At 46.8% G+C, this 26,161-nt stretch overlaps 1 protein-coding gene across 1 annotated transcript in view; it reads right to left on the bottom strand.

The window, feature by feature from the left end:
• The window catches only part of LOC147678697 (thialysine N-epsilon-acetyltransferase-like), a 66,883-nt gene extending 42,028 nt beyond the window's left edge, over window positions 1–24,855 (bottom strand). The window contains exons 1-2 of the mRNA XM_086946150.1: window positions 24,697–24,855; window positions 1,747–1,798 (exon numbers count right to left, since the gene is read on the bottom strand). Coding sequence (XP_086802276.1) covers window positions 1,747–1,798; window positions 24,697–24,807 — 163 coding nt within the window. The 5' untranslated portion in view covers window positions 24,808–24,855. The remainder of the gene's footprint in view (window positions 1–1,746; window positions 1,799–24,696) is intronic.
• Between the last annotated feature and the right edge of the window lie 1,306 nt (window positions 24,856–26,161).

Genomic DNA, 26,161 nt, shown 5'->3' with positions numbered 1-26,161 from the left:
CAGAGGAACATTGCGTTACAAATTGCATCAGTTGCAATAGCGTAATAATGTACAGTAAACAAACAACGAGGTTGCTAAGATTTATAGGAAAGGAGGGGAGGAAGGAGCCGTAGCAGGAAGACGAGGAAGAACTGTGTCCAATGTCCGGCTGGGTAGGTGACTGTCGAGGGGGAAACCGGGCCAATCTCCTCATTAGCTGTCTAGCAACTCCAACGGGCATCAGCCATGTTGCTCAGGTCTCAACATTCGGGAAAAACAGTTTAGAATAGATGTATAGGCTACGAGGATAGAAGTAAAAGAAGAAGGAGGGGGGAGAGCATAGGAACAAGCCAGAGAGGGAGTTGAGACACAACGGGGAGACAAGGTGAACTATGCCCAATGTCCGGCTGGGTAGGTGAAGGTCAAGAGGGTGTACCGGGGCCAATCTCCTCTACAGCTATCTAACAGCTTCACCGGGCATCAGCCATGTTGCTCAGGTCTCCGCGGTCGGGAAGACAGGAATAACCAATTTTGAAAAGGTGTATTAGCTACATATAAATAGACAAACATAGAATACCAAGTCCCCTATAGAAGATAGAGGAGAGGCCATCCTGCTGGGACTCCACGCTCAGGGAAACTTCCCCGCTGGATGACATTGCTGCTGGAAAAAATGTGTAGGCGGAGATAGCGACGCTTGGTGTAGTCCAGCTTGGTATCAGAGAAGGAACTGGGGTCTGTCATAGTAGCTGCTGGAGAAACAAAGGCAGCTGAGGCCACCATTTTAAAGTCAGGCACGTCAGGACCGGGCCTATGTAAATCTTTGTGTAAGCGTAGATGAGGTGGATAGGTCCCCACCACGATGAAGCCCTGCTCGCGAGAGACCACAGACAGCCCAGATGCCAAGCTGGTGCCGAGAGGCATGGGGCAGAGAGAGGCGTGGGGCAGAGAGAGGCGTGGGGCAGAGAGAGGCGTGGGGCAGAAGCAGTTGAACTTAATATTTCTCTGGAGGACAAGGACAAACTCAGTGGGACTCAATCTTTCTCTGGAGGACAAGGACGAAATCACAGCTGCAGGAAGGTGAACAGTAACTCCCCTGTGCACTCCACCGAATAGTCCTCGCCAAGAGTAGAGAAAGCCAATCTGCATTGTGCATGGGGGAGCCCCCGGGGTACACGGCTGAGCCTCCTGAGGCTGCCTCACAGCGGGCGCCATTTTGAGGTCAGGCGTCTATCCCAGGGCTCACCGAGAGCATTGCAAAATAGTAAAAGCACCACTGAATTATGATCAAATGAAAGGGGCTGAAGGTAAGTTGGCAGCCCTGTTTTTTCTTTAGATCAATGCTGGGTTACCTGTGTAGTTTGGTCAATTTGCCGATTCTGCTCCAGTGGCGGCCATGTTACTTTCAGGCATTGATGGTCTGCCCGAGTTGGGGGGCCCATAACACTTCAATAAGCGATCAATGGGTCAGGCTGAAGGTGAGTGGGCAGCGCAGTTGAACTTTTTTTTTTTTAGATCAATGTCGAGTTACCTTCGTAGTTTGGTTGATTTGCCGATTCAGTGCCCGGGGCGGCCATCTTAAGCTCAGACATTAATGGATACGCCCGAGTTGCGGTGCCCACAGCACTACAAAATGCAATCGAGAGTACTCACATACCCACAGGTTTGGCACTAGAGTGAGCCAACAAGGTAGGAGTAAAGAAGGTAACACATAAAAGTAACACTTTCCTTGATATCCCTACATGACCAAATTAAAAATAATGTACTCACTTTCTTCTGTCATTTTGATGTGGTCTGAAGCTTTTTCGTATTCGGCCAACTCCTGAAGGGAAGAACAAAAAAATTCTATTTTAGGGCATTGGGCATTCATCTCTAAATGTAATTGCTGGCATTCCTGAATACAGGTGTCCCAGTGTCACTGCAATGATTGAGAACTAATCACCCAGCCACCGCTGCACGTGTTTCAAGACCTTTTACTGACTGACAATATCTAGTGCGCTAGAAGAATATCTCATGGAGTTGACTTATTTATCATAGAGTTTTATATTCCTTCATGCAGCGTGGACCAGTCCCCTGATGGATAATGAAAAAGCATAATACAAGCGTGAAAACAAGGAGAGACCCACAAGTTCTGCACCTGAATTGTTCAACAATATATACATCCATTAAAAGTTGATCTAGACCACGGGCGCAAGAGTTCTGGGGTTGAGATGCACAAGTTTCTTACCTTAGGAAACAATCTTTCTGGTGGATACTCTATCTAACCGCGGATTCCTCACTTTGTGAATATCCCCCAGACATCACACTGGATCTGCAAACTAAAGAAGTGCTACTGCACACGAATAGGAGGTGTTGTGTGGCTCCGTGCTGACGTTGTTCTGCCGAGTGGAGCCACATATAAGCGCAACCCATGCGCGTCGACCTCAGTTACTTTCTTAGGCTGTCCGATCCCTTAGACACAGAACCCATTAACAGATTGGCAAGAGTAGTGTAGAGATTTTTCGTTTGGGACTTTTTTATATGGAAAAGAGTCCAGTACATCAAATTGGGAGGCGGGAGGATCGGTGGGGAATCTGACTTTAGATTGAGTATCCACCACAAAGATCGTTCCCAGAGGTAAGTAACTTGTTCTTACAATGGATACTTCTAACTGCAGATTCCTCACCGAGTGAATAGGTTCCAAATCAGCACCTCCCCAGGTGGTGGGTCTGTGAACTATCTCAGATCAAAAAGTCCTGCAGGTTCGAGTGAGGAAAATGCACCTCTCGACGAACCTGGCTGTTGAGGCAGTAGTGTTTCATGAATGTATTAACCGATGCCCACAACGTTGTGTGACAAATACACAAAACGGGTACGCTGCACGCTAGCGAAGTGGTAGGATCATTAGCTCTGGCGGAATGAGCCCATAAGCCTTCTGGAGTTTACTTCGTCATTCACCGGTGCTTTGCAGATCGTTACAGAGAGAACAATCCATCTGGAGATGGTCCTTTTCTGCACTGCCTTTCCCTTCTTTGCCCCAGAGAACCCCACAAAGAGCTGTTTGTCTACCCGATGGTCTTTGTTGCGATATTTATAATCGCTTAGTGCCCTTTTAGGTATCAACGCATAGGGTCCCTCCTCCTCCTTAGAGAAATGAGACAGGGCAAAAAATGTCGGAAGTGTGATAGTCTGCCTGAAATGAAATGGCGTGACCACTTTAGGCAGAAGGGAACCACGGGCCCTAACCACCAACTTCTCTGTGAAGAATGTTGTGCAACGTTGGTTGACAGAAAGCGCCAGCAGCTCGCTCACACGAAGCTAAAATAATGGCACTGAGAAAGGAAGTTATCAACATCAGAAGCCTTGAAGGAAAATTGTGCAGTGGCTTAAAAGAGATGCACATCAAAACAGTGAGAACTAAGTTCAAGTCTCACAGTGGCAATACAGAGGGTGTTCGAGGCAACACGTGTTGCAAGTGATTTCAAAAATCTCATCCCAACAGATGATTTAAATAAGAAGGCTGATTCTGCAATCGAAAAAAGCGGAAAGAGACAACATATAGCCTTTAACAGTGCCCAAAGCAAGTCCTTACTGGGTCTGGGACAAAAAAAATGACAACACTTCAGACAGCTAAGCTTGCAGTGGGCCAATGTGGCGGGTGCAGTACGAAGTCACAAATGTGTTCTAACGAGTGGCATACACTGATTATTTAGAGGGACGCTTCGCCACCGAGAAGACATCAACAAGCTCGGGAGCAAGGTCACATTAGGTCAACTGCTGCCACTCAATCTCCAAGCATGAAGATGCAGGTTCTGCAGGCCCAGGTGCAGGACTCAGCCCTGCTGCTACAACAAAGGATCCCTCCGAAGTGACAGCTTCATCAGAGGACACATGCTCATGCCCTGGAGTTCTGGGTACCACACTCTCTTTGTCCAATCTGGAGGCTTTAGGCTGGCTTGGCCGGTCATTGCCGTCTATGAGAGAGAGCGTCTTGGTAACTCCAACGTGTGAAAATGCTCTAATTGGGCACTTTTAGTTGTTGGGAAAGAATTGAACCAGGATTCTCCCCACTGATGGGGGGCACCCTGCCCCACTTCCCGGTGTAACTGCCATTTGTGGCCCTCTAAGCGGTGGCAGCTGGGTTTGTCCGCCTCTGCATTTAGAGATTCTGCCAAATTGTTATCCACTAGATAAACTGCACTTATAGAGGTGTAGAGCATCCTGACACAGGACCCAAGACTCAACCCTGCACTGTCTGTTGCAGTACCACATGGTAGTGTTGTCTGTGAGCTCCTGCATCAGTCTTCCTCTGATGGTGAGCAGGCAGACCTTCAACACCAAGCAAATCGAGCTTCCACTGCCTCTGCTCTTCACCACTCTCAGATAGCCTCTTTAACCCAGATGTAATGCATCTGTGAGCCCTGTAAATTCTGGGAAGAGTAAGGAGAGGGGTCTCCCACTGAACCAATAGCTGTCCAGCAGCCACCACTACAGATCTTTTGCAGTCTCCTCCAACAATCAGACGGATTCCCCTGATGCTGTGCTGTCTGGGGCTCCAGGTCTCACTGCAGAGCCCTCATATGCCAGCTACTTCCCCAGCAGCACGCAGGAGGTACACAACCCCAGCGGCCTCAGAGTTATCCGTACTGAGGTCCAGGACAGAGGCTGAAACTTAAGGATCATTGCCCAAATGTCGTGGACTTTCCGCACCTGGAGAAAGGCACAAAACTATACAGTACCTAAAAGGCTCTGATGAAAGTGAGCATCTGTGAAGGACTTTGGTATGTTGATAGTGAATCCCAATGATATGAAGAGGTTTGAAGTCATGTGGAGGGGGCTGATGACTGCCTATGGCAAGTCCGCCTTTAAAAGCCAGTCGTCGGGGTAGGGGAAGATTGGTACCCCAACCTCCGAAGGTGTGCTGTGACCATGAGGCTGAAAGGGAGCAATGCAAACTAAAAATGCACCTGGCTGACTGTCAACCACAGGAAGTGCCTGTGGGGCTGCCCTCCTGGATGGGGATATAGAAATAAGTATATTGCAGGAACAAAGCCACCATCCAGTCTCCAGGGTTTAGAGCAGACAGGACCTGGGCTAGTGGGAGTCTCTTGAATTTGTCCTTCTGCAGAAGGCATTGGAAGGGCAAAGGTCTAAAATAGGACAAAGACCTCTGTCCTTCTTCTGCACTAGGAAGTAGCTGGAGGAACGCCCAGCTCCTACTGCTGATGCTGTAAACCTCTCTATTGCTTCTTTGGCCAAAAAGACCTGCTCCTCCTTCTGCAAGATGGACAGGTGGTCCTTCGTTAGCTGCTTGACAGTGATGGAAGGTGCAGCGGGTGAAAAGAAAGGCGAGGGTGACCCTCAGAATTATATCTTTGGATGCCTCGACCCCGGCCATCCTGTCTTAGCTGACTTCAATTCTGGTCACCTGTTGGCTGACCCAGAAACATTGTGCCTGTCTGATCAGAAGTATGTACCACATGGCTGAGATTTCTTTAAGCTAGAGGACTGCCACCCACAGCACACAAGCCTGGGCAGAGGGCAGAAATACACTTATGTAGACATCAAATGAAGACAGTTGTGGGCATCTGCTAGTTTAAAATTACTTCTGAGGCTCCAAAGTTGGAGGTTGAAATTTGAACAGAATTAAAGTGTAAATATGGAAGAAGTTGATGCAGATATGAAAAACTAAACATTGATTTATGTGAATGAAATTGTGTCTTTGTTAACGATATTGCCCATAGTAAACTCCACATCAACCCCCAACTCGCAAACACGTAGTTAGGCAAGCACTGAGACCTAGGGCTAGGCCTAAGATTATTGATTCATAGGTCACAGGTGGGGTGGCAAGTAGCTGCCTTAGTTTAATCCCGGAGATAGGTGCAGCGAAACTACAATGGTCAAGGTAGATTGGCCTCAATAACGCACACATGGCCAGGGGTGGTACGTGCACTGCTAAAACACTATAAAGTCAGATGCCACATAAGTTAGAAACATATAGTCAATCAGAGCCCAGCATAGGCAGTGATCACACACTCCCTATGACGAACATCTGGGCACGTTACCCACTAGTCGCACTGTATCTATGCAAAGTCAAGACCCACCTGTATTATACATTAGACAATTCATTTATGACTCCAAAGGCAGCGACGTACGTTCCTCACCATACAAGGATTGCCAGAAGCATTTTATTGTCTATGATGAACTGTTTTAAGAACCCACAGGTTGATTGTCAATTGAGACAGTCCTCAGACCCTGTGTCTGTAACTGTTCTCCCGGGCGTTCTATTTAATTAAACAAACTATTCCTGTTTTGCCAAACGCTTTTTGTCTCTTGTTTTTCAAGGTATTTCATGTTCAAGCAACAGATATGGAGCCATGGATGGGACTCAAACTACACCTTACTGTTGAGGCCCAACAGGGCAAAACCAGTCTGTGACTGCTTCCTACTGTTCAGAGGGGACCTACCCTGGCAGTTTCAGCTGGACTGATCCATTTATGGTTGGGCCATGTGTGATTTGCATATGGTTCTCCCTATCTGTAATGGCACAGGTGGGCTAAAAATGGAGGAATGAAATGTGGGCCAGAGAGATTACCAGTGACTGAGGCCAATGCTACCATTCCAACCATCACTTTTTATGATGTCTGTGAGAATCTCGCTAAGGAAGATGGGTATGCCGAAAAGTGGAGCAAGCTTGCAAAGCCGAGTAAATCAAGCTGCACGTCACTGATGAGGCCCAACAAGGCTGAAACCTGTCTGGGGTTGGGTCCCTTGCTCGCTGAATCGTGTAATTCAAGCTGCACGTCACTGATGAGGCCAACAAGGCTGAAACCTGTCTGGGGTTGGGCCCCTTGCTCGCTGGGCCGCTTAAATGAAGCTGCATCTCACTGATGAGGCCCAATAAGGTTGATTCCTGTGTGAGGTTGGGTCCCTTGCTCAATGTGCCATGTAAATCAGGCTGCACGTCAGTGATGAGGCCCAACTAGGCTGAAACCTGTCAGGGGTTGGGCCCCTTGCTTTCTGTGCCGTGTTAATGAAGCTGCATCTCTCTGATGAGGCCAACAAGGCTGAAACCTGTCTGAGGTTGGGTCCCTTGCTCAATGTGCCATGCCAATCAAGCTGCACCACTCTGATGAGGCCAACAAGGCTGAACCCTGACTGGGTTTGAGTCCCTTCCTCGCTTTGCTGCGTTTTAACATCACAGACTTCGGGTAGGAAGATCGAAACCTGTCAACTGTCGCCGCTCAATCTCCACGCATGGAGGTGGAGGTGCTGCTGCGACAGAAGATCCTCCCGAAGAGGCAGTCGGATCGGGCGATCGATCGCCATGCTGAGTAGCTCGGGATACCAGTATCTTCGTGCCCAGTTTGGAGCCACCAGGATGACTTGGGCCCGGTCTTGCCGAATCTTCTTCAGCACTCTGGGCAGAAGAGGGTGAGGCGGAAAGACATACAATAGACCGCAACTCCACTTGCGATGAAAAGCGTCGCCTAGCGAGTGCCTCCTTGGAAATTTTCAGTGCGCAGAACTGATTACATTGCGCGCTCTCTTTGGTGGTGAATAGATCTAACCAAGGCTCTCCCCACTGCTGAAAGAGACCTTGAGCCACTCCGACGCCATTTGTGATCCATCAAGCACCGGCGCTGAGTTTGTCCACCCTGGCGTTCAGAGAACTTGCCAGGTGTTGAACCACCAAGGTAATACTTTGATGTTCCAGCCATGTCCAGAGGCGCAGAGCCTCCTGACATAGGGTCCAGGACCCCACCCGCCCTGTTTGTTGCAATACCACATGTCAGTGGTGTTGTCCATGAACACCTGCACTACTCTTCCCCAGACCGAGGGTGTGAATGCCTTCAGTGCAAGTCGGATCGCCCGAAGCTCCAAAAGGTTGATATGGAGCCGGGACTCCGCCGGGGACCAGAGGCTTCTGATCTCCGCTTCTCCAAAGTGGCCTCCCCATCCCAGGAGAGACGCATCCATCACCACTGTGTGCTTCGGTTGGGGAAGGGAGAGGAATCTGCCATGGACCCAATTGCGGTTCGTGAGCCACCACTGCAATTGTGGTGCAGTGCCCTCCGAGATCTGGACATGGATGGACAGGATGCCATGATGCTGCGCCCACTGGAACTTCAGGTCCCACAGCAGAGCCTGCATATGCCATCTGGCATGTTGCACAAGCAGGATGCAGGAGGCCATCAGGCCCCGGAGCCGGAGGTTCTTCCTGGCTGAAACCCGGGATAGATGCTGAAAGATTGGAATCATAGCCTTAATATCCCGGACTCGATGCTCGGGAAGATAGACCTGAAACTGCGTCGAATCCAGAACCGCTCCAATGAAGGGGAGCTTCTGAGAGGGACTAAGTTGCGACTTCAGCATGTTGAAGGTACTGCTAGCGAAAACTTTCCGGATCCAGTTTGACGCCTGGGGATATTCTAAGGTAAGGAATCTATCACTAACTACTGTCTCTTACAGATATATGGCTACACAAGTAGTAACTTGTGCTTCACATAAAGTGTTGCGTGTAAAGGGTCCATATTTACAAGGACACGAAATGCCACACTGACTGGAGTAAGCTGCCTCCTGACAAGAGCCCCGGCTACCAGAGCCAGGTAAGGGGCAGTAAAAAAAACTAAAAAGTCCTCCTCATCATGGGTGATGACTTGTTTGGCGAGGGGGCATTGCATTTTTTATTTTCCAAAACACACTTTTGGGTTTTGCCACCAAGGATCCTGGGCTTTTCTTTAGCACATTAATGTTACAGGCCTTATTAAGGAATTAACCAGCCGGGGCCTCTGTCCCACAGCAAGGCAGGGTTGGTAACTCAAATGTGAATTTTCAAAAAATGCTTTGGGGCAGATTTACAAGCCCCCTGCGCCACCAGTATGTTACTTTTTGTGAGGTACTGGTGGTGTATCTTACTGCTCCATATTTACAAGGACTGGAAAAGCCACCCTGCGGGCTTTTCCTGTCCTTGTAAATATGGTACCTTTACATGCAGCATTATGCGTGATAGGGGCGTTTATGAGGAATCGTAAATCTGGAAATGCGTGTGAATGTTACGTAGCGAGGCGAAACGAGGAGAAATGTTTTCATTTCTCCTCTTTTTTTCCTCATTCAATGCGTGATGCATTCTACAGCACGCATTGAAAGAGTAAAATGCCTGTAGTGATTGTTTTTGTGCAGGAAGGTGCCCCTTCCTGCACAAAAACAATCGCCCCACGGCGCAGGCATCCTTGCACCATGGTGCAAGGGTGCCTGTGCAGCGCATGGCTGCAGTTTATGCGCCAGTGCAGGGGGAAGTACAGAGATGTGACATGTTGTTAATATGTTGCATCCCAGAGCTTTGAAAATAACTCGCGGAACGCACTGAGTCCCATTCATTGTACATCTGCCCCTTTGTGTGTACAATAAAGAGGCGCCAAGCCTCATGTGTAACTTGCTCCTGCTTTCACTGGTTTTCATGATCTCCTTCCTTTACCTGCCACCCAGAGTATCATAACTTTAATCGTGTGACCTAATTCTATAAGTTTCTAGTGGCTGCAATAAGGTGCTTGCTGTTGCCTTGTCCTTGGGAGCGCAGCAGTGCTTAATTTGTAAGCTAATAAGTGCCCGGTCTCTCGTCGGGTGGCCACTGCAGCCTGCACCACACATTACCCCTGCCAGCTAGCAATGACAGTGCAAACATAGCTACTAACCATCACACAAAGCTTTTGTGCTAATACCTAAATTAGCCAGACAGCTCCACCATGTGGCAGACTGTGATAAGCCCCAGTGCTGCTAATTAGGTGCCCAGCTTCGGAAACCACCGGCTCAAATTAAGCTCTGGAGCGCTGGCTGATTTTTTTAACAAGCTTTTAATAAACACAAGTTGCAGACACAACCCAAATACAGAGGCTTTCTTCAGCACACTGTAATGACTTGTTCATGCTCTGGTAACAAGTGTCCTGAATCCCACAGTGTGAACAGGGACAGAGAGTGCTGGGGATGTGAGCTGAGCACAGGTGCAGGCACCTGTGATGGGGGAGGGGCCAGAGAGGGCTGGGGATGTGAGCTGCACACAGGTGTGGGCACCTGTGATGGGGGCGGGGCCAGAGAGGGCTGGGGTTGTGAGCTGCACAGAGGTGCAGGCACCTGTGATGGGGGCGGGGCCAGAGAGGGCTGGGGGTGTGAACTGAGCACAGGTGCAGGCACCTGTGATGGTGGCGAGGAAAGGAAATCTGGTTTTCTGATCATTCTGTATGTAGAAGTTAGGAAATGCCTTTTTTTACACTACATTTGCATTGTCATAACTCTACTATTTTGGCTGTTGAGCCTTACTCCCTACCAGGTGTTTGAAAGGAGGACTGTGTGTTTATTCCTCTGCACCTGGCGCTGCAGCCCTGAACAAACACGGTGTGTGGTTTCAAAGACATGGGACCTGTGGGCCTGCCAGGCAAGCTTTTGAAATATTTACTTTTCGCCATCAGTTTACCTTGAACATGTAGCTGTGGTTCTCACCGCCCGCTCCGACAATTCAAGGACAACATAACTTTCATTTTATCACTTAATGATTAGGTGCCTGGCAATTCTGTGCTGCTCAGCTATGCTCCACTCACTACAGAGACACTCTTCACAATCCTGCTGCCGTCTCCCTTGAACTATGAATGTTTCCACCTTTGCTTAAAATATTTACTTTCACTGGAAATGTTTGTGCCTTCGTTGGGGTTTAAATCAATGTTCCTTTAAATGGTTATGAATGGTAGCAGTTTAACTAACAAGAAGGGAGCATTCCGAAGGCGGCCAGATAACTAACTCCATGTCATCAAGTACACCATGTTTCAGTCCTGAGAGATCCAGTCCAGATTATGGCCTTCAGCTGGGCCAGTCTAGTGGAGATTACTTCAACTCCCAGGATTTTATTCAGACAGATTTGTCGGCAGCCTCATTAAATCCTATCTAACTGCAACGTTTATCCTGACATCGGTCAGGCGCTTAAAATGTTGTCAAAAGCTTTCTGCGCTTTACAAATAAACTTTAATCATTAACCTTGGAACTTGGTATCCTCTTTGCTGAAATTGCCATTATCAGAAACTTCCAACTGGACTCTCCAACATGAAATCCAACAGCTACAAGCTTTCTCCCACTCTACACACAGGGCAAGAATATCCCTGTTTTACTTGATCCAAGCTAGTATGCTCCCAAGCGAATGGTGCACTTCAAAATCTTGCTGAGATCTTCCGGACTGCACAACTAGGAGCACGGTAACCGCTTTTATGCCAGGATACTTGCATCACAATTGTAACCCCCGTCCAAACACCAGTTCCAGATTTTGGACTTGATTTTCACTCTGAATCTGAACTTGATGGGCCAGATTCACAGAATGAATTCAAGACTAAATCCTAAACTCACTACTATTTGGTATTCACAGAATGCACTTACTACTTTCCGGATTCACAAAGTGAACTTACTACTTTTGGAATTCACAGAATGAACTTGCTACTTTCGGTATTCACAGAATAGATTTAAGACTACTAACTTTACGTATATATATTAATGAATATTCCTTCCATACTCGGGACTACTAGTAGGAATCAGGGGAGATCAGTAAAATAGCCAAAGACTACTCCTAACCCTCCCCCCCCCCCCCCACACACACACAAACTACTGGGAGTATCATATCATAATCTTTTATAGAGCTCTAAAGACCTCAAGAGACAACTAAGCGCTACCAGTATTGAATGGGTAAGGAGGAAAGGAGTTCTTAATCAGAAAAGACCAAAGTTAAGGACCTTCTGAATGGCAAGTGGTGTTGCTTACTTGATTAGATCAGAGACACTGTTCTATAGAAAAGGTAAAATACTGAATACTATCCTACACTTCCCCTGCATTCTATGTATTTTTTAGGTGCAGGGGAGGGGTGTGAACCAATTTGTAATTACCTGCACTGGGCTGATGTTTTTTATAAATAATCTGAATTCACTCATGTTCTACTTTAGATGTGAATGTCTCAACCTTAAAGTGTATCCTGGATTTACTTGTGAGCCAGTGATGGGCCTTTGGTTTGTTTTAAGAGCTCAGCAGTGGTAACTTCGGCAGGGTGTCTCTGCTGAATGTCAAGTTGTTGCTTGGCCCTAGAACAGTTTCTATGAAACCTTCTTGTGAATGACATATACCTTACAGGAAGTGGGATTGATTCATCCTCCCTGACACCTTGTCCACTGTCATGGTTTGTGATCTCTTGACACCATCCAATGTCACTGTCAGTGATCTCAATACAGCATATCCCTTCACTGTCTGTAACCTTCTGACACTCTGCACAGTCACTGTCTATGATCCTGTGTCACCCTAAGGTTGTATTGTCTGTGATCTCCATAGGCATTGTCCTATCCCTGTGTGCGATCTCTAGGAAATCCGCTTTTGCTGTATGGTGATCCCCAATTTTCCTCTTTTTGCCGGGCGGCCCTATATTTTTGTGACATTAGACCGCTCTGCACCTTGCCCCCTGCTAACCAGTAGTAAAGTGCCTGTGCCACCCCTTTAATCATGTTTGTATTGGCCTATTCCTAACTTGTTTATTTAACTTTCCCATAAGTCCTTAGTACATGGTGTACAAAGTGTACCCGGGCCTGGAAGTTAAGTGTTGCTAGTGGACAGCAGCCCCTTTCCTGCCAACCAGTACAGTGGCAAAGGAAGCATGGCTCCCAGCCTCCCCGTGTAGCCTGATTGCTGCAATGCGACCTCTTAAAATAACCTTTATGACAAGTAAAACCTCCATTATAATTACTAGTGAGTCACTCCTATGTAAGGCTTGTACCCCACAAGCTAGGGTGCATGGTGCTTAAATGTGAGACATGTATAAAAGCACACAGAAAACACAGTAATTTGCAATTCTGTTGAGAAATAACGTATTTATTTCCAATCTTAATAAATTGCATTGGTTTCTCACAATATTTTGTTCATTCTTAGTGTTTGAGCATGCAACAAAAGACATTCATCACATTTGTTCAGTTTCCATGTTGAAACGCTTGATGTAACAAACTGAAAACTGTAGATTTTTAAGCTGGAAATAGCACACCCAACACGTGTTTCGTCTGAAGAGACTTCCTGAGGGCTGGTATAATATGGCACCGATGTTGGTGACCGCATGGACGATATGGCAACTGGCAAGTGTATTCGTGACTAGTTTAGGAGAAAGTCAATAAAAGTAGTAACTTGTTGATTTGATGTATTATTCCATCTGTCCAAAGTAGGGTAGTACCACAATTAGGGACAGAATGTTCAAGAGTTCATATGCACCCCCTTGATAAGGGGTGTGTTTGTAACGTGCAACCAATGGGCCCAAAGCTCAAATGTAGTAGACAGGACCCTGTCTTGTCTACTACACTTGAGCTCTGGTCCTATTAGTTGTACGTTACAAACACACCCCTAATTGTAGCACTACCCTACTTTGGACTGTGCATGTTGAAACACTAAGAATTAACATAATATTGTGAGAAATAAATGCATTTTATGAAGATTGGAAATACATAAGTTTATCAGTTCTCAACATAATTGCAAATGACTGCATTTTCTGTGTGCCTCAGCCTTTCATAATATGTTGTAGTAGTCATTGCCTTCGCAGGTGACCCATTCACACCTCACTGCAGCCGGAGTGCAGTCTGTGCTAGCAATATGTAACTTTGTCTTTCATATAAGTCGGATTTTTAATACATATTGAGGAAAGTAAATTTTAGGAAGTTACCCTTTACCTATCTGAACTGTTAGGGGGCTAATTAGCATAAGCCTCTGCCAGTTCTCAGCCTGTGCTCAGCATTGACTAGGTGTGAAATGCATCCCAGGAGCAAACAATATGCTGAACAGAATGGACAGAGATGACTCCTCCGAGCTCAATAGAATTTGCAGTGTGGGTCTTGTCAGTCTCCTTTCAACAGCATAGCATTAAATCTTGCTTGACAGGTTTGTTCAGTCACATGTGGCCTTTCGAGTCGCCCTTAAAAGGGAGGGAACAGGATGCCAAGACATTTCTTGTGAGCCTCAACCTTCACCCCAGAGCTCTCCACTGACTACCCGTCCAGGATAAATGCTGCTACAAGCTCCTCATACACGTCTACAAAGCCCTCCGGACCCGCCTACATCAACAACCGTCTAACATTCCAACAACCGACTAGAGAGCTCCGATCCACCACCTTCACCTTGGACCATATCCCTCGCATCTGCCGCAGCCCCTGTGGAGGCCGTTCCTTCTCCTATCTCGCTGTCAAGGCCTGGAACGACCTTCCGCTCCATCTTCACACCTTCCCGTCCCCGAGGGACTTCAAGAAGAACTCAAGACATGGCTCTTCGACCACCACTGCCCTTCGACCGAGGCTCGCATCATCCACCAACACCTGGAGGCCCCACTGAGTGACAGCCGCACTCCACAGGACCATTGATTGTGGATCCCCTGTCTGGTTGCTGAAGGGCCATGGTGTTGTTCTACCAGACTTCTGTCTCTTGGTTTGTTCTCAATACAGTGTCTGCTTCAAACTGGATTTTAATGTTAGCTGTGGGAGGACACTAGGATTACTCAAGTACATTTCCCAAACACACACCCAGCCCTCAGAACCCAAGTTTAGTGAGTCTGAAGACTTTCACCATCTTGAAAATGCCCTAACCTGTGGCATTTTGGGCCTGTTTACAGTAACGACAGTCAAGAACTTCTGCAAATGTAGGAAGTGTTATCCTCAGGAACTTTAAACCCATTGGTTCAGACGGGGCCAGAAGTCGCCACCACCCACTAGCTGGTGCTAGGCATTAAAGCTGTGCCCACTTCAGAACACTTTCTGGACCCGCAGAAGATCAGAAGTGAACTAGATCTGCTGTCTGCGAGGTGAGAGGAGCCCTGAAGAACTGGACGTGCTCCACCTTGTACCCAGGATAAGGAAGTACACTTCAAGAGTCAGTTGGCTGACCTCCTGTGTGGCTACAAGGAGACAACAAGACCCAAGAAGCCAGTTCTTGAATGCCCAATTGACCATTGGCACCTGGACTGGACCCTGCTGTTGGCCTATGCCTGACACCTTGTGAGTCTTTAATTGCCTCCCTTGAGGTCCTAGGGGACATTAGAAATGCACTCCTGAGGTTGATTGGAACTTAAAAGGCTAAGAGGCTACTTTCGATTTTGCCTGACTGATAGCTTTCCATCAAATGACTGAGTAAATTACTGAGTCGGCCAGACAGAGTACCCGCCTGCCAAATTTAGAAATGTCTGTCAGCTCGATGGACATTTCTGCCATCAAGGCGGGTCCTCTAAAATGTATTGGAACTTGCCGTACCCCAATCAAGACAGAGCTGTATAGGAAAGTTTCAAAACTTATTTTTTTTCAAATATAAAACCCCTAAGGGTATTATTGTTTTGGAGTACAAAAATACAAAGCACCCCTTGCTAGGGGAGTTATCTCTTATGGCAAGGAGGGCATTGGGCAGTTTTCACTGCTCCTTACTTCCAGGGCTTTTTTCTGGCTGTTACGGGCAGTGAAAAATTACCTGTATATCCCCCTATCTAAATTAGATGGGTGAAATAGAGATCAACCTCCAACAGCCCTTACTTACTATGTCAGCACTTTAAAGAGGTGTAACCATGGCAGAGACGGAGATGTCTCCACTCTGGTAACACCAAAAGCCCGCTCGCATCTAAATTTGGTGTGCGGACCATTATATTGGTGGTAGGTGTACATACAGTTGCCTTTGCGACAAAGTATGCTTGTTGCCAATATAGAAATCCGGCTGTGGGCTGTTTGCTGTGACTATGGCCCTATTCTCCTGTGACCAAGGGCTGCCCACCATGACTCTGGTCCAAGTCTCTTCTGTATAGGGGATGGTCTCTGTAATATTCCATCTGTGGCTGAGGGTTGAATCCTGTGACTGGGTTCCTATACTCCTAAGGCTGAGAGCTGACTCTCTGGGACTATGGGTTTTTAATCTGTGACAGATGCCTGCCCTCCTGTGAGTGTGGGTCAACTCTCCTGTGACTGAGGGTCGCCCGCCTTGAGTATGGTTTCGTCTCCTGCGACCGAGGGGTTGCTCCCTGTGACTGAGGGCTGACTTCTGTGACTATGTTCCTATAACCCAGTGACTGAGGGCTGACTTCTGTGACTATGTTCCTATAATCCAGTGACTGAGGGCTGACTTCTGTGACTATGTTCCTATAACCCAGTGACTGAGGGCTGACTTATGTGACTATGTTCCTATAACCCAGTGACTGAGGGCTGACTTCAACGACTATGTTCCTATAACCCAGTGACTGAGGGCTAACTTCTGTGACTACTTCTGTGACTATGTTCCTATAACCCAGTGACTGAGGGCTGACTTCTGTGACTATGTTCCTATAACCCAGTGATTGAGGGCTGACTTCACCGACTGTGTTCCTATAACCCAGTGACTGAGGGCTGACTTCAACGACTATGTTCCTATAACCCAGTGACTGAGGGCTGACTTCTATGACTATGTTCCTATAACCCAGTGACTGAGGGTTGACTTCAACGACTATGTTCCTATAACCCAGTGACTGAGGGTTGACTTCTATGACTATGTTCCTATAACCCAGTGACTGAGGGTTGACTTCTATGACTACGTTCCTATAACCCAGTGACTGAGGGTTGACTTCTATGACTATGTTCCTATAACCCAGTGACTGGGGCTGACTTTAACAACTATGTTCCTATAACCCAGTGACTGAGGGCTGACTTCTGTGACTATGTTCCTATAACCCAGTGACTGAGGGCTGACTTCTGTGACTACTTCTGTGACTATGTTCCTATAACCCAGTGACTGAGGGCTGACTTCTGTGACTATGTTCCTATAACCCAGTCAGTCAGTCAGTCAAAATTCTTTATTGCGATAACTTAATATCATACAAAGACAATGGCATGAAATCACAAATAACAAATAGCATGAATAAAAACAGTTAAAAAACAGTTAAAAACGTTTAAAGAAAAACATTTTAGTTAAAAATCAATGTACCAAGTTGTAATTCATTGATACTTTGTAAGTACATGGTGTTAAAGTGCAATAGTACTAAAGTGCATAATAAAGTGCAATATTCCAAGGTTGGGTCCCCGCATGGATATTATAATAAGGTAACTACAAGCCCTGATACACTGTGATCTAAAGTTCTTGACCAAAAGTTGCCAGCAGCCAGACTAGTTAATAAACGAGTCTGAGCTTCAAGAGGAGGTCGGCGCACTTTTAAGTCTGATATTCCTGCTTCTTATTGCTCTCACCAGGAAATTTGCCACTGAAAACATAATCCTGGGGGTTTGCAACATTTGTAGGTAAATAAGAGCCGGTCGGACCAAAATAAATCCCGCTTCCCTGAGTATAGGAACGAGGAACAACCTCCGGGCATCATTATAATAGCTGCAGAACATTATAAAGTGCATTGTACTCTGTTCTGAAAAAAGATCACAAGGACAGGGCGGGGCCTTTTCAGGGGTACTCCACTCAGAGTAAAAACCCAAGTTAAAATGAATCAGGTTAAGTCTAAAACGGGTTAACATGAACCTATGGTATGGATTAGTCACCATATTGAGATAGTTGTTAGGACCACTAGGTATAGCCAGCAAAAGGCTGGCCCTAACACAGGGTTTCTTTAGCTCTAATTCTTCTCTCTCCAAGGAGAGGAGCTCCTTCATAGCAACCTTGATAAAGACGACGTCATTGGATGTTATGGAGTCGGTGACCGTGTATAATTCAGGCCTCCCCAACCTACAGAAACTGTCCTTGATGTACTTTAACCATCCAATCCTATGTACATTGTCTAGAGTCAGACAATCCCTTATTATAGTATGGTTTAAGGGAATTTCAGGATTGAGCCACATCTTAAGCCATGCGATTAATGGTGCTGTTCTAATCAAATCGGTGATGAAGCCTTCTCCTAACTCCTGGTGGACGGTATAGGATGGGGTTGACTGCGGAACGCCCAAAACAGATCTAAAAAATTTGTTTTCCGCGGTCTGAATGGGATCAACTCTTTTATACCCCCACAGGGAGCCACCATATGAGGCTACAGAGATGCATTTAGCTTTATATATTTTGCTAATAACTTCAAAAGGCCTACCCCCCAGTCTTTTTGAAAACCCATGAAGGGCAGCGGAAGTTCTGGCCAGTGTGGCCACTCTGCTTTTTACCTGAGGACTCCAGCTACCTTTCTCGTCAAAGGTGATCCCCAGGTAAGGAAAAGAGGTGACCCGAACAAGTTTTTCCTGGCCGCAGAAAAAAGTTTTATGGAGGGATTTCCTCGAAGCCCGGCCCATGAGCATGACCTGAGATTTTTTCGCATTTATTTTCAGGTCTAAAGAACCCATGAAGGATTCAAAAGCGTCCAAAAGCCGTTGAAGCCCCACACCTGTTCGGGCCAGTAGCACCGCGTCATCCGCGTACAGAAGAACTGGTATACCCTGTTCCCCTGCACGTGGAATGTCGCTTGTAACACCACTTAGGGCGGGCTCTAGAGCATTCACATACAGCGTGAACAGTAGTGGCGCCAAAATGCATCCCTGACGGACTCCCCTTTCAGATGCAAACACTTCAGTACACCTTCCATTAGTGGAGACTCTAACTTTAGCAGACAGGCCAGAGTGGAGGTCAGACAATAAGTTGACTATGGATCTATCCAGGCCCATGTCAACTAGTTTACCCCAGAGCTTGGATCTATTAACCATATCAAATGCAGAGGAGAGGTCCATGAACCCTAGGTACATGGACCCATCCTTGGCTCTGGTGTATTTCTCAATCAATAGGTGAAGGTTGAGACACTGGTCCAGGGTGCTTCTCTTGGGTCTAAACCCATATTGCACATTGCTCAAGATATTATTCTCAGAGGCCCATTCATTCAATTTCGCTAATAGGACTCTCCCTAGAATCTTGACTGAGGAGTCTATCAATGAAATGGGCCTGTAGCATGCCGGGTCCTGCCTATTACCTTTTTTGAAAACCGGTCACTGAGGGCTGACTTCTGTGACTATGTTCCTGTAACCCAGTGACTGAGGGCTTGACTTCTGTGACTATGTTCCTATAACCCAGTGACTGAGGGTTGACTTCTGTGACTATGTTCCTATAACCCAGTGACTGAGGGCTGACTTCTATGACTATGTTCCTATAACCCAGTGACTGAGGGCTGACTTCAACGACTATGTTCCTATAACCCAGTGACTGGGGGCTGACTTCTGTGACTATGTTCCTATAACCCAGTGACTGAGGGCTGACTTCTGTGACTATGTTCCTATAACCCAGTGACTGAGGGCTGACTTCTGTGACTATGTTCCTATAACCCAGTGACTGAGGGCTGACTTATGTGACTATGTTCCTATAACCCAGTGACTGAGGGCTGACTTCAACGACTATGTTCCTATAACCCAGTGACTGAGGGCTAACTTCTGTGACTACTTCTGTGACTATGTTCCTATAACCCAGTGACTGAGGGCTGACTTCTGTGACTATGTTCCTATAACCCAGTGATTGAGGGCTGACTTCACCGACTGTGTTCCTATAACCCAGTGACTGAGGGCTGACTTCAACGACTATGTTCCTATAACCCAGTGACTGAGGGCTGACTTCTATGACTATGTTCCTATAACCCAGTGACTGAGGGTTGACTTCAACGACTATGTTCCTATAACCCAGTGACTGAGGGTTGACTTCTATGACTATGTTCCTATAACCCAGTGACTGAGGGTTGACTTCTATGACTACGTTCCTATAACCCAGTGACTGAGGGTTGACTTCTATGACTATGTTCCTATAACCCAGTGACTGGGGCTGACTTTAACAACTATGTTCCTATAACCCAGTGACTGAGGGCTGACTTCTGTGACTATGTTCCTATAACCCAGTGACTGAGGGCTGACTTCTGTGACTACTTCTGTGACTATGTTCCTATAACCCAGTGACTGAGGGCTGACTTCTGTGACTATGTTCCTATAACCCAGTCAGTCAGTCAGTCAAAATTCTTTATTGCGATAACTTAATATCATACAAAGACAATGGCATGAAATCACAAATAACAAATAGCATGAATAAAAACAGTTAAAAAACAGTTAAAAACGTTTAAAGAAAAACATTTTAGTTAAAAATCAATGTACCAAGTTGTAATTCATTGATACTTTGTAAGTACATGGTGTTAAAGTGCAATAGTACTAAAGTGCATAATAAAGTGCAATATTCCAAGGTTGGGTCCCCGCATGGATATTATAATAAGGTAACTACAAGCCCTGATACACTGTGATCTAAAGTTCTTGACCAAAAGTTGCCAGCAGCCAAACTAGTTAATAAACGAGTCTGAGCTTCAAGAGGAGGTCGGCGCACTTTTAAGTCTGATATTCCTGCTTCTTATTGCTCTCACCAGGAAATTTGCCACTGAAAACATAATCCTGGGGGTTTGCAACATTTGTAGGTAAATAAGAGCCGGTCGGACCAAAATAAATCCCGCTTCCCTGAGTATAGGAACGAGGAACAACCTCCGGGCATCATTATAATAGCTGCAGAACATTATAAAGTGCATTGTACTCTGTTCTGAAAAAAGATCACAAGGACAGGGCGGGGCCTTTTCAGGGGTACTCCACTCAGAGTAAAAACCCAAGTTAAAATGAATCAGGTTAAGTCTAAAACGGGTTAACATGAACCTATGGTATGGATTAGTCACCATATTGAGATAGTTGTTAGGACCACTAGGTATAGCCAGCAAAAGGCTGGCCCTAACACAGGGTTTCTTTAGCTCTAATTCTTCTCTCTCCAAGGAGAGGAGCTCCTTCATAGCAACCTTGATAAAGACGACGTCATTGGATGTTATGGAGTCGGTGACCGTGTATAATTCAGGCCTCCCCAACCTACAGAAACTGTCCTTGATGTACTTTAACCATCCAATCCTATGTACATTGTCTAGAGTCAGACAATCCCTTATTATAGTATGGTTTAAGGGAATTTCAGGATTGAGCCACATCTTAAGCCATGCGATTAATGGTGCTGTTCTAATCAAATCGGTGATGAAGCCTTCTCCTAACTCCTGGTGGACGGTATAGGATGGGGTTGACTGCGGAACGCCCAAAACAGATCTAAAAAATTTGTTTTCCGCGGTCTGAATGGGATCAACTCTTTTATACCCCCACAGGGAGCCACCATATGAGGCTACAGAGATGCATTTAGCTTTATATATTTTGCTAATAACTTCAAAAGGCCTACCCCCCAGTCTTTTTGAAAACCCATGAAGGGCAGCGGAAGTTCTGGCCAGTGTGGCCACTCTGCTTTTTACCTGAGGACTCCAGCTACCTTTCTCGTCAAAGGTGATCCCCAGGTAAGGAAAAGAGGTGACCCGAACAAGTTTTTCCTGGCCGCAGAAAAAAGTTTTATGGAGGGATTTCCTCGAAGCCCGGCCCATGAGCATGACCTGAGATTTTTTCGCATTTATTTTCAGGTCTAAAGAACCCATGAAGGATTCAAAAGCGTCCAAAAGCCGTTGAAGCCCCACACCTGTTCGGGCCAGTAGCACCGCGTCATCCGCGTACAGAAGAACTGGTATACCCTGTTCCCCTGCACGTGGAATGTCGCTTGTAACACCACTTAGGGCGGGCTCTAGAGCATTCACATACAGCGTGAACAGTAGTGGCGCCAAAATGCATCCCTGACGGACTCCCCTTTCAGATGCAAACACTTCAGTACACCTTCCATTAGTGGAGACTCTAACTTTAGCAGACAGGCCAGAGTGGAGGTCAGACAATAAGTTGACTATGGATCTATCCAGGCCCATGTCAACTAGTTTACCCCAGAGCTTGGATCTATTAACCATATCAAATGCAGAGGAGAGGTCCATGAACCCTAGGTACATGGACCCATCCTTGGCTCTGGTGTATTTCTCAATCAATAGGTGAAGGTTGAGACACTGGTCCAGGGTGCTTCTCTTGGGTCTAAACCCATATTGCACATTGCTCAAGATATTATTCTCAGAGGCCCATTCATTCAATTTCGCTAATAGGACTCTCCCTAGAATCTTGACTGAGGAGTCTATCAATGAAATGGGCCTGTAGCATGCCGGGTCCTGCCTATTACCTTTTTTGAAAACCGGTCACTGAGGGCTGACTTCTGTGACTATGTTCCTGTAACCCAGTGACTGAGGGCTTGACTTCTGTGACTATGTTCCTATAACCCAGTGACTGAGGGTTGACTTCTGTGACTATGTTCCTATAACCCAGTGACTGAGGGCTGACTTCTATGACTATGTTCCTATAACCCAGTGACTGAGGGCTGACTTCAACGACTATGTTCCTATAACCCAGTGACTGAGGGTTGACTTCAACAACTATGTTCCTATAACCCAGTGACTGAGGGTTGACTTCTATGACTATGTTCCTATAACCCAGTGACTGGGGCTGACTTTAACAACTATGTTCCTATAACCCAGTGACTGAGGGCTGACTTCTATGACTATGTTCCTATAACCCAGTGACTGAGGGCTGACTTCAACGACTATGTTCCTATAACCCAGTGACTGAGGGCTGACTTCAACAACTATGTTCCTATAACCCAGTGACTGAGGGCTGACTTCAACAACTATGTTCCTATAACCCAGTGACTGAGGGCTGACTTCTATGACTATGTTCCTATAACCCAGTGACTGAGGGCTGACTTCAACGACTATGTTCCTATAACCCAGTGACTGAGGGCTGACTTCAACAACTATGTTCCTATAACCCAGTGACTGAGGGCTGATTTATGTGACTATGTTCCTATAACCCAGTGACTGAGGGCTGACTTCAACGACTATGTTCCTATAACCCAGTGACTGAGGGCTGACTTCAACAACTATGTTCCTATAACCCAGTGACTGAGGGCTGACTTCAATGACTATGGGCCAGAAGTATCAAGGCTTTTGCGACTCGCAAAGGCCGAAATTCGCAGAATTTCGGCCTTTCCGACTCGCAAATGGCCGATTTGCGATTTTTGTTATGTATCAAAAAATCGCAATTTAAGGAATCGCAACTATTTGTGATTCCTTATTTTGCCATAGCATTTAAGGAATTGCAAATTTTGCGATTCCTTAAATGATATGTATGACACATTTTTGGTTTGCGAATTTGTGTTAAGAAATCGCAATTTACCACCAACTTGTAGTTGGTGGTAAATTGCGATTTCTTTTAAAAATGCCCTAATTGGCATTTGTAAGGGTGGCATGTGACACTTATACATGCCCATAGGGCATGTATGTGTGCCACATGCACACACATGTAGATTTGAGGGGTGCAGCAGGGTGTCTTTGAGACACCCCTGCACCCTTGAAATAATTCTCTATTCGAGATTCCTTAAATGCAATTCATTAACCAATTTTAAATTGATATTCGCAAAATTATGCCGCTATTTACCACGAAGTCTGACTTCGTGGTAAATAGCGAAAAAATAGAAATATGCACTTTAGTGCATTTTTCTCTGTTGCATCTTACACACACACATGTCCTTTGGACATGTGTGTGCGCAACACCTGTGTAAATTGGCATTTCAGGGGTGCTACAGGGTCCTTTGGACACCCCTGGCACCCTTGAAATCGCTATCTTATTTGCGATTAGCAAATTGCTAATCGCAAATAAATTTGCTAATCGTAAATAAGGAATGTGTAGGAATCGCATTTTATTTAGCGATTCCTACATGAATCCCGTTTTGCAAGTCCTTAATAGCGATTCCTTATGAATCGCTATTAAAGACTCGCAAAACGGGTCTTTGATGAATCTACCTGTAAATTCCTATAACCCAGTCAGTGACTGAGGGCTGACTTCAACGACTATGTTCCTATAACCCAGTGACTGAGGGCTGACTTCAACGACTATGTTCCTATAACCCAGTGACTGGGGGCTGACTTCTGTGACTATGTTCCTATAACCCAGTGACTGAGGGCTGACTTCTGTGACTATGTTCCTATAACCCAGTGACTGAGGGCTGACTTCAACGACTATGTTCCTATAACCCAGTGACTGAGGGCTGACTTCAACGACTATGTTCCTATAACCCAGTGACTGAGGGCTGACTTCAACGACTATGTTCCTATAACCCAGTGACTGAGGGCTGACTTCAACGACTATGTTCCTATAACCCAGTGACTGAGGGCTGACTTCTGTGACTATGTTCCTATAACTCAGTGACTGAGGGCTGACTTCTGTGACTATGTTCCTATAACCCAGTGACTGAGGGCTGACTTCTGTGACTATGTTCCTATAACTCAGTGACTGAGGGCTGACCGTGTTCCTATTCTCTGCTGACCGAGGGCTGTCGCACACTCTGCTCTTGAAGAGACGCCTCAGCGCTCTCTGTCAGAGACTGAGTGCTGGTCCCTGCTATATTTGTCTCTTCCAGGAGGATTGCCCACGTGCCCGGGGTGGGGGCGGGTATGTCCTGTCTCTGATCCCTGCTGTCCCCATCAGCTACTGAAAGAGAATGGCCCCAGTGCATGTGACTAAAGGCGTATTCCTCCTGTGTCCCTCCACCCGCCCACCACCTCCGTGTCAGCTACTGGGGGCGCGTGGCATCAATGCTAGGACCCGAGGGCTGACTCTGTCTCTCCTTCCTGAACACCCCCATGCCCGTCAGCTGCTAGGGGGCGCGTGGCATCAATGCTAGGACCCGAGGGCTGACTCTGTCTCTCTCTCCTGTCTCTAACCCCTCCATGCCCGACAGCTGCTGGGGGCGCGTGGCATCCATGCCTGGAGTGCGGCGTGCGCTGCCCCAGCCCCTCCGGCTGCTCACCCGAATCATCCTCATGATGTCTCTGCAGTCCTCCTTGACGGCCAGCCTGACGGTGCACTCCATGCTGGGGGTCCTTCTCCTCCCGCTGCCAGCCTCCGCTGCCCCTGGCATCCCTTGGCTGGGCTCATCTCAGCCCGGGGGCTGCCTGGCTGCACCGGGGCAGGGGGGGCCATGAGGCTGACATGCCGGGGGGTCTCGATGCATGGGGGTGCCCCCGCCCACCCCTGCGCAGACCCTGCTGGAGGCCCGGACCTCGGAGGGTGGGGGTCTCAGGGGGTCCTGGGGGGGTCTGAGACTCATCGCTTCTGATCTCAGCTCCAGTCTCCCCCCCGTCTGCTGATGCACTTGGTAGCGTCGGAGGCAGGCAGTGCGGAGGGCGTGAGCGAGGGAGGAGGAGAGAGGGAGGCCGATGACACCGGATCCCTCGCGCCTCTCCATCCTCCGGTCTGTCCTTCCTGTCGTTATTGGAACTACCTCGGCCCATCTCTGGGTGCACATCGTGTTCCTCTGAACCGCAGTCTGCGATGCATTCTACCTTTCAGTCATAAAATAGATGCATTGTGCGTGATGCATTGTGCGTGATGCATTGTGTGTGGTGCATTGTGCGTGATGCATTGTGCGTGATGCATTGGTGTGATACATTGTGCGTGTCGTTAATGGAACCACCTCTGCCCATCTCTGGGTCACAGCGTGTTCCTCTTAACTGCAGTCTGCGATGCATTCTACCTTTCAGTCATAAAATAGATGCATTGTTGTGATGCATTGTGCCTGGTGCATTGTGCGTGATGCATTGTGTGTGATGCATTGTTGTGATGCATTGTGTGTGATGCATTGTTTGTGGTGCATTGTGCCTGGTGCATTGTGCGTGATGCATTGTTTGTGATGCATTGTGTGTGATGCATTGTTTGTGTTGCATTGTGCGTGATGCATTGTGTGTTATGCATTGTGTGTGATGCATTGTTGTGATACATTGTGCGTGTTGCATTGTGCGTGATGCATTGTTGTGATGCATTGTTTGTGATGCATTGTTTGTGATGCAATGTGTGTAATGCATTGTTTGTGATGCATTGTGTGTGATGCATTGTGTGTGATGCATTGTTTGTGTTGCATTGTGTGTGATGCATTGTTTGTGATGCAATGTGTGTAATGCATTGTTTGTGATGCATTGTGTGTGATGCATTGTTGTGATGCATTGCTTGTGATGCATTGTGTGTGATGCATTGTGTGTGATGCATTGTTTGTGTTGCATTGTGTGTGATGCATTGTTGTGATGCATTGTGTGTGTTGCATTGTTTGTGATGCATTGTGTGTGATGCATTGTGTGTGATGCATTGTTGTGATGCATTGTGTGTGATGCATTGTGTGATGCATTGTTGTGATGCATTGTGTGTGATGCATTGTTGTGATGCATTGTGTGTGATGCATTGTGCGTGATGCATTGTTGTGATGCATTGTTGTGATGCAT

Source organism: Lissotriton vulgaris, chromosome 12 (genome assembly GCF_964263255.1).
Source record: "Lissotriton vulgaris chromosome 12, aLisVul1.2, whole genome shotgun sequence".
NCBI lineage: Eukaryota > Metazoa > Chordata > Amphibia > Caudata > Salamandridae > Lissotriton > Lissotriton vulgaris.
The sequence above is the reverse complement of the archived record's forward strand: the minus strand, read 5'-3'. Positions and strand labels throughout refer to the sequence as shown.